Genomic DNA, 12,011 nt, shown 5'->3' with positions numbered 1-12,011 from the left:
AGGCTGCCTTCGGTAGGAGTGGGACCCTGACATGAGCAGGAGAATGAGGTGACCAGTGCTAGGTTCTCAGGAGGTTTGCTGCAGCAGTATTTGAATACGTTGAAAGAGTGAAGAGCAGGAGATTGCCAACCCAGCCCCAAGAGGTATCTCTACGAGGTCAGGTAACCTGGGTCCCCACTGTGCTGCCAGGTCCCCAAACACAGCTGAGTTTCAGGAGGTTTTTCTTGGACATACGAACTATACCTGAATGCATGGCGGGGGCCGCGGGGCAGGCATCAGGTAGACGTGTGGAAGGTAAAGTCTGGACTAGGAGCTCAGAAAAGAAGTTAGTAACTGGTATTATCAGTAACCAACTGAATCCTTGAGAGGTGTGTAAAGGAAGGAGAAAAGGTGAACAGGGCTAACGGTGGAGCCTTAAGTCCTACAGTTACAGCTTGTGTGTCAAGGGGAAAAACAGAAAAGGTAACAAGGAGAGGTGAGAAAGGTGAGTCAGAAGGTTAATCTTGGCCTAGCAGCCAAGGAACAGAGCTTGTCCAGGTTGTATTTATCTTATATTTTGAAGTTAATTATTTTTAGCAGACAATATGGATTCTCATTCTCCTAGTGTTAAAACTGAAGTGGGGAAATTTCAGGATGGCATTAATATATTTTGGAAATTACCATGTGATTCTTTTAGACTTACTGATAGTACATCTTTGAGCTAAATAATGTTTCAGTACGTTGCTCATAGTAGTTAAGCAACAAGATAATTCTATGACAAAATTGTTTACTTTATGAATTCATTTAATGCCATGTCCTTATTGGTGGCCTACCTGAGGACATTTTAAGTGATTATATTAAGTTTTATCTCTAGACAATTTTTGTGAAACTTACTTTGCCTAAAGAAGGTGCATGGTTCAGTTGTTCAAAAAGTAAAAAAAAGACAGTCTCAAAGTAAGGCATTGCTTTCTTAAGTACTTTCTGGCTTCAAAAACCGTTCTGAACCCTCTTGATAGAGTGTCTACCACATTGGCTAGCGGTGGGATTTAACATTACCTTTTCATTTTGATTAATTTGACTGCAGTTGTTTCTTGGCCGCCTCTTTAGAGCCCACTGTGGAGTAAAATCAAAACAGTTTTTATGATATAACAATTTAGCTGCAGAAAATGACATTTTCCTCTTCCCCTGGAGTGGCAGTGAGTGTTCCCTGAGTCCCCTGCCCCTGCCCCGTGGCCTGGGGCTCTGCCTTCCTGTCTGTCCCTGCCAGGGCCGCAGGCCTTGACTCCCCTGAACCGGAGCTTGGCTGTGCCCTTGCCCAGGCCCTTCCCCGGCTCCGCACGGCCTGCCCCTCCCTCCAGCCCAACCCATCCCCCCAGGAAGGACCGGCCCAATGCCGCATGTTCCTCTTACCTTACTCTTGACCTTCTCTACTTAAGCCCCGTCTCCGCTCCAGATTTCTTACTCTTCCTTAGCACTCATCACATCCTGCCTTACATAAAATTACACTTGAGCACTTCTCACCGGCAGAAGGCTGACTTCTTGGATGCAGGGACCAAGTGGTTCCCCAGTGCTCTGTGCATAAAAGATACCACCCAGTCATGGTGGTAGGCCATCAAATCGTGCCCATTAAATATGTACAGCTCTATGTATGCCAGTTATTCCTCAAGCTCCTTTTTTAAGGCTAAATAAGTGCAGGTTGGATAATGGGGATGACGAATTTGTCAACTGCTCTCCTTCCCTTGCTGCTGACCCTCTTGCCCTTGATCTTTCTTTCTCCCAAAGCCCTTTCACTCCCAGTTACCCATGTGCGTTCACGGGCTCTGGGTCTGTCCTGCTGGCTGGTAATCCGGGCTGGGGTCTTTGCTTCGTTCTTTGATGTGCCCCAAGCCCTGGGAACCCTGCCAGTCGTGCTGGTGGGGGGCATGAGTGAGATTTGAAGCCGCAGGTCAGTTTCCCCCATTTCTTGGATTATTGTTGGCTCTTGTCAAGGCCAAGGACAGCGTGGTGGTGGAGGGGCAGGGGGCTGTAGGGTCCCCAGACTCAGGCTCTTCCTCTGGAGCCCATGGCAGCCTTAGGCGAGTTTCTTGACAGCTTTGAAGGTCATTTCCTCACCTGAGGAGGATAATACGACCTAAATTACAGTTTCTATAAGAATTAAATTTTAGAGAGAAAAAGCTTGCAGCAGATAAGATTAATAGCTAGCGTTCCCTGTTTGCCCCTCACCAGTATGCCAGTCTGGCTGCACGCTTCCCATGGCCGTTGCCCCGTCTCTGCAACAGCCCTGTGAGGTGGGCAGTATCGTAGACCATAGGTGGAGAAGGTTCCCGCCTAGGCCCCGGCAGTGGTGGGAGCAGCCCTGGCGAAACCCGGTCCGCTGCCCTTGAGGGCCGCGCTGGGGACTCGCGCCTGCTGCCTGTGGGTACGGCCCTTCCACACTGCTGCCTCCTGGGCGGAACTCCCAGGGGGCCTTGGATTTCTTCTTTGGAGGGCAGTTCCAGAGTGCCTTCCTTCCTGCCCTGAGTGCTGGAGGGATGCGAAGGGTTCGTGAGTCCCACCTCCGCCGGCAGGTGTCTTCGTGAACCTGGTCCCCCCAAAGCGTGAAGGGCAGGGGAGTGTGGTTTGAAGCCTCCCGGCCCTTCCCGCCCCGCCCCCGTTACTTGGACCCTCCCCCTCCTGCCAGATGTCCCTACTCCCAAGTCTGTTTCTCTCTCCCCCCCCCACCAGAAAACTTTTAACTCTGCACTTCCTGCAACAAAGGTGTAAAATATTCTACCATTAAGACTGGTTTAAAGATGGTGGCCTCACTGGTTTGGAAATAAATCTCATCATTGTTTGTGGCTGTGATAATCAAGTTGCTCATTACAGCCTCTACATATTTTTATTGAAAAAGCACTAACACTTCTAAGAATTTTTGAGGTATCTATAAATGCCATTTCAAAACACATGGTTAAATCACTAATATCTTTTTTGCTTAAACATCAAAAAAAGGAAGGCTAATTATTTTTTGTATTAAGAAATTAGCCTTTTCAGGTGTTTTCTTTGAGTAATTTAAAATTACTAAACCAGGCTTACTGAAATGGGCCATATTAGCATCTAAAAAAACCAACTTTTAAGTTTCAGGGAGTGGATTTCTCTTTTGAAATAGTTTGTCATTTGTTCAAGTGCTAAAAAGGCACTTAAAATATTAAAATGAAAAATAATTTCGTTTGTGTGCTTTACAGCCTCATTGTTTTTAATTAATTGGGAGGTTTGGTTAGGAGGCCAGAGAGAACTAGCAAAACATAAAATTTTAAAGGAGAGATAAACATTTAATTTCAAGTACTGTTTCAACACAGAGAAAACTTTATGATTTATTTTTGGTAGTTAAATTGTAGTGTTTAATAGCATAAACTTTGGAGTCAGTCTGTTCAAGGCCTAAATCCCAGCTTTTCTGCTTATTAAATCTGTGAGCTTAGACATGTTACTTACCATTCTGAACCTTGGTTTTTCTTACCAGTAAAGAAGGAACACAACTTACCTCATAATATTATTGTATGAAATAACATTTGCAGAGCATCTAAGTAATGCCCAATGTATTGTCGGCATTTAATAAATATCTGTGTTATTATGATTGAAACATAATCATCTGCAATGAGGTTTTGGAAATCTCTTTGCTAATAAGCAGGGAACATTTCTGTGGAATCCTGTGTAGAACTGTCAGCTTGGTATGGATGCCTTTTTATTGCTAATTCAAAAGTGAGCTTACCTTGGCATGAACTACCAATTTCTGCATCAGTCAAGTTTTAACTAGTCAAATTTTATGCAGAGTGTGGTGTAGCAGCTGCTGATTCTAAGTTTCTTCTGTAAAATTCTGTCTCTAGGGGAATGCATAGAAGGGCTGCGGGAAAATGACTACCTTCTGATTCACTCCTGCCGCCAGTGGACCACCATCACTGCCCATAGCCTGGAGGAGGGGCACTACGTCATTGGGCCAAAGATCGAGATTCCGGTACATTATGCAGGTAAAACTTCCTTCATGGGGCAAGAAAACACAGAAGATGGGGACTTGAATGTGCTAACTTTTCCCTCCACAGCTAGAAAGCGGAATTGCCTAAAACTAGAGCATATAATGACTTACTTTGTGTAATTGTTTTAACTGTCAGTGATTCATTTTGTCACACGTATTTCTAATTATGCGTGTAGCTAAATGTGGATTCCTATTAGGTATTTATAAAATGATAATTTTACAGATACAAAGAATGCCTCTGTAGTCTTCTTGAGTGACCAGCCAACCTCTGAGCCCCAGGGTCCAAGGAATCTTGGGTGCCTTGAAATGTTGCTTTTGAGAATGACTTTGATGTCATTTTTCACAAGATGCCATTTCACAAATGAGCATTGTTGTCTGGTTTCAAAAGTGTCCAGTTGGCAGTTCAGATACCCAGACTTCCTCGCAACGGGCTTTTAGGACAGGCAGCTGAGGTGGCCTCACTGCTGCTGTCAGATCAAGGTGAAGGCTGCCTTCTTCCTCCACTTGGCACTCCATTCAGTTCATGCTACTCGGTGCCATTTTACTGATTTTTATTAAGCTCATTCTGTATGCAGTACTGCCCTAGGAGTTTCAGATACATCCAGTGGCTTGAATTAATTTTCAGTAGTGGTAGCTTATAAATATACTTTAAAAAAACAAATTTAAGTTATCTTATACTTTCTCCTGGTGCCTATAGTTTGTTATATAAAGAATCATTTTTTTTTCTCTACTTTTGGTCAATTTTTCAAAAGTCTGTAGCAGAGCACTCCAATCAATTACCTGTAAATTATGTAGCCCCGATCCTCTAATCAATTAGAAATTATGTAGCCCTCACCCTCTGCCATTATGTTTTGAGTGAAAGGTCTGCAGTGCCCAGAGGGTTGTCTGTCTAGAAAAGGGACTTTGCGGTATTCTCATTGCCTAAAATGGCAGCAAATGGTAAATAGTCAATATTTATTAAATGAATGAATCGTTTGGCACCCTTTTTATTTCCAGGAGTCTTCAAATGCCAATATGACAGGGATCGCCAGCTTCTCAAAACTCCTTCTTATTAAACAAAATCATAAGAAAGGATTCCTCTGGCCTGAAATGTTGTCCTTTAGACTTAAATTTCCTAGCCAGAGGAGTAGCCTTCATGGAAGAAGGAGGAACTTAGAATTGTGGTTCTGGTCTGCTTCTCCAGACTCACCTTTCCTGCTCTGAAGAGTGAACCTTCCACTCTGGCTACATCAGTTACTTCCTCTGCCATGAATCCTTTTCCATTAATGCCATTCCCTAGCTGGGCGGCCTTCCTCTGCGTTGCTCTGACCAGAGACTGGCACTGCATCAGGAGGGTGCAGGCATCCTCAGCTGTCCCCAGGGTCTGTTTATATATACCACATTCATTTGGTACGTGTCCTCAATCTTCATCCAGTTACCTTTCTCTACATCATGCCAGTTAGACTATACACTCCTTAACAAGCGAGACCAATTCTAGAAAATCATTTGTGAATCCTTTGGATCTGTACACAAAAGGTAGATTCTTCCTGGCTATAGATTCTCAATCTTGGGCTCTCAAACTTGGCTGTGCATTGATTCAGCTTTAAAAATGACCCATCCAGGCCCTATTTCCAAAGCTTCTGCTTTAATTACTCTTGAGTGTGAGCTGAGCATTAGGATTTTAAATTTTGGTGTTGAATGTGCAGCCAGGGTTGGAACCTGCTTTCTGGAATGGGCATTCACAGTGTCAGATGGTAAGATTTCTCAGACACCTGCAAGTATTTGTAGATGTTTTATTGTTTTGAATATATTTTTAAATTAATAACCATTCAGCTTCTACTGGGAAGAAAGATATGGTATGTTCCTTTATCTGCAGGGAAGAGAACAGTGCATGTAATTGGGAAACCAGGTATCATGTCAGAAAAGATACTTCTTTAAAAGAAATACTGTTGCCAAGACAAAAAGGAAACATGGGTGAGATCACACTACTTCACATTAGAAGGAGAGAGAACATCCTACAGGAAAGAAAAACTCGAATAGGGACTTAGTTCAGCTGCTCCCCAGGTTCCACGGAGGGGGTGGATTGCAGGCAGCAGACATGTCTTTCTCACGGTTTTGGAGGCTGCTTGTCTCTGATGAGGACCTGGTTCCTAGATCGCGGAAGGCTGTTTTCTCCTGCCGTGTCCTCATGCGATGTTGAGAGAGTGCCGTCTGTCTACTGTTCCTTCTGATAAGGGCGCTGATCCCACTTGTGGAGGCTCCAGTCTCAGGACCCAGGTACCTCCCAAGGGTGCCGCCTCCAGCTACCCCCGCATCAGGGATTCAGGCTTCACCATCTGATGTGGGGACAACACAGACTCTGTCCTGAGCAAGGGCCAGATGGGTCAGGAGACATTTTGTAAGATATCATTTGAAAGGAAATACTGAGGTGTATTTTACTTGAAAGAACATATTTAGTACCAAGTTTAACCCTTGGAAGAAAAGAAGCATAAAGTAAATTGTGGAAACTAAAAATATTGTTTAAGTCTCTCTGGCTTGTTTGTGCTCTAGTTTTAGTTAGAAGAAATCTTGATCCATACATATTTTACTCATTTGTCAGAATTTCATCTAGGCTGAGAATCATCTCCCAGTCTTGGAGAAAATTTATAAGCAATTAATAATTAAATAAGTTTGACATGGTAATAAAACTCTCCAGCTTTGTAATCAGCCCAGCTGTCTTCCTGGTTCTGCCTCGTACTCTCTGTATCACTTCAGGCGACTCACTGAGCCCTCTGGTCCTTCACACCACCACCCCTGCACGGTGGGGGCCCTTCCCTTGAGAGGTACTGAAGATCAAGGAGGCCACAGAGGTGAACCACCCTTCTGGGTGCTCTCCTTAGTGAACGCCTCGACAGATGCTCGTGGTAATGATCGTGGTAATGGCAAAAACATTCCTAAAGGCTTCACCCTGTATTTTGCAACTAAGTACAAGTGGAATTACTTCTCTGCTCATTAAAGCAGGCCAGACACAAACTCCTCTGAATTGTTTGACTACTGTTTTTGTTTTGACTTCTTATTTTGAGGTTGCAATAGTATAATATACTCCCTTCTACCATTTACTGAGTTTTACCGATTTTTAACGTCATTTACCATGTTTCCGGTAGCGCCCCCCCTACTCCTGTCCCAGGTGACACCCCTAACCTTCTGGACTCTGTAAATGGTGCCTCCGGGTTGTGCAGTGCACAGGCGGGACAGCCCTAGGCAGCTGTGCTCGTGCACCACCTGGAAGGTAGTAAAACTTGGCATTTTTGGACATCACAATTCAGACTGCATTTTCCATATTCTTTATCAGAGATTTTTATGAGACACCTCGTGAAAAGAAATGATTTCATAGAACTAAGAAAAGGCAAACATCACTTAATGTTCTTATCAGCACTGCACTCTGATGTGGTGGTAATAAGAATTGCCTTATGCTGCCTGAAGTTATTAGATGGGTTTTGGGAAAACAGTAAACACCTACCTCATTCTGGCAAAATAAGTTTTTCATTTTGGATAAAAGGAGTTTTCTTTGTATAATGAACAAGTGATTCCACGAGGCAATGTGTTCAGTCAGTGTCATATATTCTGTTAACAGCAGAGAAGCCACTCAAGAAAAATTGGCATTTTTTAGAAAAGTGATTGCTGCTTTCAGACAAGTTTTATTCCCAAGACATCCCAGATAAATTTTATCTGAGCTTTGTAACTTCTTAGTGCCCCCAGAAGGTCGAGGATTTCCTAAGGAACATACTATGCAGGACTCAGAATTTGTCTGTGTCCTGCGTACTCAGACAACCCACATCACTGTCTGGCATTCCGTGCGCAGCTGGTCGCTCACACTGCACTCCCCCACACACATTTATCTGGACGCATTAAACAACAAACAAATATATATATATATTTTTTAATTTTAAAAGCCTTATGCAGTTTAATCACAGCCAAGAATTTCTGAAGGTGAATGATTTTCACTTTACATTCACATTTCTGTTCATCATATTCCCTTGTCTCTGCAGCTCGGAGTGGTTAACTCAAGCAGACAAAAGCTGGTTACCTCTAAAGGTCATATCTCAGGGTCCCTTATTTATCCTGACCCCTTCTTCTAGGGCCTTAATCCTAATCTGATCCTCACAATTTGACATGTTTTTCCATTAAAAATCATATAAACCTCAGGCTCCACAAAAACGTGGATATGCCATTGCCTCTCAAATTTAATTTGCCCTCCTAAGCTCTGAGTTCCCAGTCCAAAAAATGGAGCCTTACCTCAGAAAACGCCATCAAGATTCTTCACAATCTAATTTGTGTAAATGACTGAACACCGTGCCTGGTACGTGAGTACTGAGTAAGTGTTACCTCCTCATTATCACCTGTCTCATGAAAACCATCTGAAAAAGTGCTCCAAAGAGACAAAGCTTTGAGCAAATAGTTCTGAATGTCCATGGTCCACCAGTTTGAGAAGCAGTGGAATTCTGGCTGGGTTTATGAAAATTCAAATCATTCGGTGGGGTGCTCGCTGTCACCATGGGTGAACAGATAGCTGCCTGAACAGAAGCATCCGAGATAAACTGCATCCACATTCGGTTTCTATTTTTAAATTCTCCAAATCGGTGAATCTGTAACAAACTAAAATGATCTCAGCACTTCCCTCCTAGCTACAGCATGCGCAAAAATAAGTGACCCTAGATGGGACACAGGTTGGTCAGAACTGCTTGCGAAGCCCACAAGGCCCTTGTTCAGCCAACCCCTGATTTATATTGGCAGTGCCTGCTTCTGAAATGGGGGTGAGCAGTGTCTGTCTCTTGGGCAAAATTATAGTAATGTGGTATCAAACATAACCTGAAATTGTAATTACTGAACAAAAGGAAATGTTGAAACAAGCTAATTTTATTCTCCTGGGTTGGAAGTTTAATTAGCATGAACCATCCATTTATAAAAGTCACTGCTAGTGTTGAACAACACTTTATGTACTTTCTCTTTTATGTGAGATGATAAAATGGGAAGTAGCCAAACTTTTAGAAAGGCATAGGACCTCACAGGGTCTGAGGAACATTGCCCCAGCCAGTTCTCCAGTAGTAAATATCAGATACCTAAGAAATACCCGCTTTTCATAACTGAATCCATAGGGCATAGTTAGCAGGAAGTAAGATGTACATAATGCTTGTCTTCCAGTCACTTCATTAACTCAGCATATTGCTTTTATTCCTTCACTCAGCTTTCACAATAAGCTCAGGAGGTTCTGTCATCTGCATTTTTCACAAGTACAAATTGAGGTTCACAGAAATTAGGTCTTGTAATGTTACAGCTAGGAGTGTGGTTTGAACCCAGGGTGTGTGGCTCCAGAGCCCGCCTCCCTGACCACTACAGCCTGGGTGGTGCCGAAAGACCCTTTCTAGAGGAGAAGCATTATAACCAGCCAGTAAACTGGGTAAAGCTCTGCTTTTCTCTCCTTTCACACACAGCTCCCCACCAGCATTCTGACTCTAGGGGAAAATTAAGTAAATGCAGTTGACCCTTGAACAAGACAGGTCTGAACTGTGTGGGTCCACATGTGCATGAATCTTTTTCCATAAATACATTGGAAAATTTTTTGGAGATTTGTGACAAAAAACATTTTCTCAAACTTACTTTACTCTAAGAATAGAGCATCTAATATACAGAATGTACCCAATATGTGTTAATCGACTTTATATGTTATCAGGTAGGCTTCTGGGCAACAGCAGTGGTTTGGGGGAATGGGAATTCATGCGCAGATTTCCCACCGCGCAGGGGTCGGTGCAGCAGCCCTGCACACAAGCACGGGAGCCGCTGCCAGAAGCCAGGGGCTGGGGAAGGGCTTTATGTGTGGTCATGGAAATCTGCGAAAAGGCAGTCTTGGTGAATAGAAGGGGGGAAATTAGATTACAAAGTGGGGGCGACAATGAGTGGAAGGTGAGACAGCTCACGGGATCAGCTATTCTCTTCAGGATGTATTAGGGAGAAGCCAAGAGAGGACATGGGCCGAAAGGTGTCTAGTATTCATTTTTTTAAGACTAATGGAGTCTGAAGACTCTTTCTAGGCTAGGGGGAGTGATTCAGGAGAGAAAGAGGGGAACTATTTAAGTACCATAATAGCCTGGTGCCTGGGAAGTTGTCTCGGCCATGTGTTCCCTCTGGAGGCATTTGTTCCTCCCTCTCTCTCCACTTCTCTGCATAACGAGTAATTTTCACAGCTTGGGGTGACCTAGTGCTTGTGGTCAGGCTGACTGGTGTCTTTCACACCTGGGCGTTCACCCTAATATTTTAACAAGGACAGAGAAGTCATGTGAGGGTCTACCTCTGACAGCAGATGACCCCAGGACTGTCACCAGCCTCTGGCGCAGCCTTCTTGTCTCACTTCTCACTTAAAACAGTAATCCAAGGAAATCAGCATATGAATGGCATTTATGATGAGAGGACGTTAGGGAATTATTTTGATTTTGTTAGGTATGATACTAGTGTTATAAAGGAAAATATTTTTTTTTAGACACATACTGAATTATTTGGGGGAAATTTGATTATAATTTAAAAAATACGTCAAAAACAAACAAAAATAAGTGAATATAAGATAAGCTGTTAAAGTTGTTAAATCTAGGTGAAGGGTACATACATGTGCATTACCCTGATTTTCTATATGTTTAAAAATTTCTCTAATGAAAGAAGGAAAAATGGACTCAAACTTAGCAACCAGCAGCAAAGTTAACTGCAATGTGAAACTCAAGTGGCATTCTCACCAAGAGCACTGGGCCTCAGTCCTTGAATCCTATTTACGGTCTTAGGTAGTTTCTGTAGGGGTGAAAGTTCACCTCTCCCTGGGCTGTTTGTTCTGGTGTGAGGTGTGAGCAGGGACAACCCAACTGGGTGAAAGGTGAGCTGGGAAGAGGTGGCTCTGGGTGAGGTGCAGGAGCCTCCCAGCCAGGGGTAGTGATTTAAGGGGATGGGTGTGTGTGTGTTAAATTTGGGAAGAAAGGTAAGTTGTTTTAGAGTTTCTTCTTCAAATAAGAGCATTATAGGAGGTATACAAAGGGTGAGTCTGAGCAAGACCAGTGGAAGGTTATCTGGTGTTGTGCTGGGTGGCTCTTCTTGATCTATAAACGCTAGTGAAATAAGTACAAACTTGAGAATCCCTTGATTGCTGTTTTCACCTTTCAGCCCGTTTACTCCCAGAATCCTCACAAATCCCATACTGCATCTACAAACAAAAAATCTAGGATCAAAAACATAACACCAAAACATCTGGCACTGAGGAGGGATGACATTTGGGGTGTGAAACTCCCAGGCTACCGTTTCTGTTTCCTTCCTACTCATATGTCGATACTGAACAGCAAGTTGGTACGTGAAAGGGATAACTCTGGTTCAAGTATAACATGACCTACGAGGTAATGCGGTTAACATCAGGTGGGAGTTTGGACAAGCTGCCTGAAATCAGCCACACTGTTTATGGGGTGTTTATAACATGGGTGGAGACGGGCTTGTCTCACATCATAATTTGATTTCCATGTTGGATTTATACCTCTAAGAAGTAGTGACCTTTTAAAAGTTTCCCTTTAGCTTTTGGGAATTGCTTTGCATTCTTTTTCTTCTCAGAAAATGGACTTAATGTGTCCAAACCCAATCACCATGCTGGCAGAACCTCCTGAAGTCCCTTCGCTCCAATTCTCTGGGTAGTCGCTGGCCTCTGGGAGCCCCCCTGTGAACGCGCTTGCCCTTGCGGGTTACTGTCATACACAATGTCATACTGTCATACCTCATACAGGGAAACGATGGCCACATATACCAGGCAAACTTAGCTGCCATTCAGGGCAAGAGGAGAGATGACTCAGACCCCTCCTTTGTGCTTCTAGTAAAGTGCACACCACCAGGCCTCCCACTGGTTGGGACTTGTTCACAGGACACCATGGGATTTGTCCCTAGGAGTGAGACAGGCCGAGGAGCACGACACAAGCAGCGTGAACACGGGACCTTTGCTCTCTCCACGGTCCCAGTCCCTGTAGGTAAATGAACACCATGGGCATGTTCT

The 12,011-nt window shown here is 43.7% G+C and overlaps 1 protein-coding gene across 2 annotated transcripts in view; it reads left to right on the top strand.

Moving 5' to 3' along the window:
• GAREM1 (GRB2 associated regulator of MAPK1 subtype 1) overlaps positions 1 to 12,011 on the top strand; it is a 173,152-nt gene that overhangs the window by 62,654 nt on the left and 98,487 nt on the right. For both annotated transcript variants that reach the window (XM_073212728.1, XM_073212727.1), the window contains exon 2: positions 3,840 to 3,980. In XM_073212728.1, coding sequence (XP_073068829.1) covers positions 3,840 to 3,980 — 141 coding nt within the window. The remainder of the gene's footprint in view (positions 1 to 3,839; positions 3,981 to 12,011) is intronic.

The sequence above is a fragment of the Manis javanica genome, chromosome 9 (assembly GCF_040802235.1).
Source record: "Manis javanica isolate MJ-LG chromosome 9, MJ_LKY, whole genome shotgun sequence".
NCBI classification, from domain to species: Eukaryota; Metazoa; Chordata; class Mammalia; order Pholidota; family Manidae; genus Manis; species Manis javanica.
Note: the sequence above shows the minus strand (reverse complement) of the source record. Positions and strands in the feature narration are given on the sequence as shown.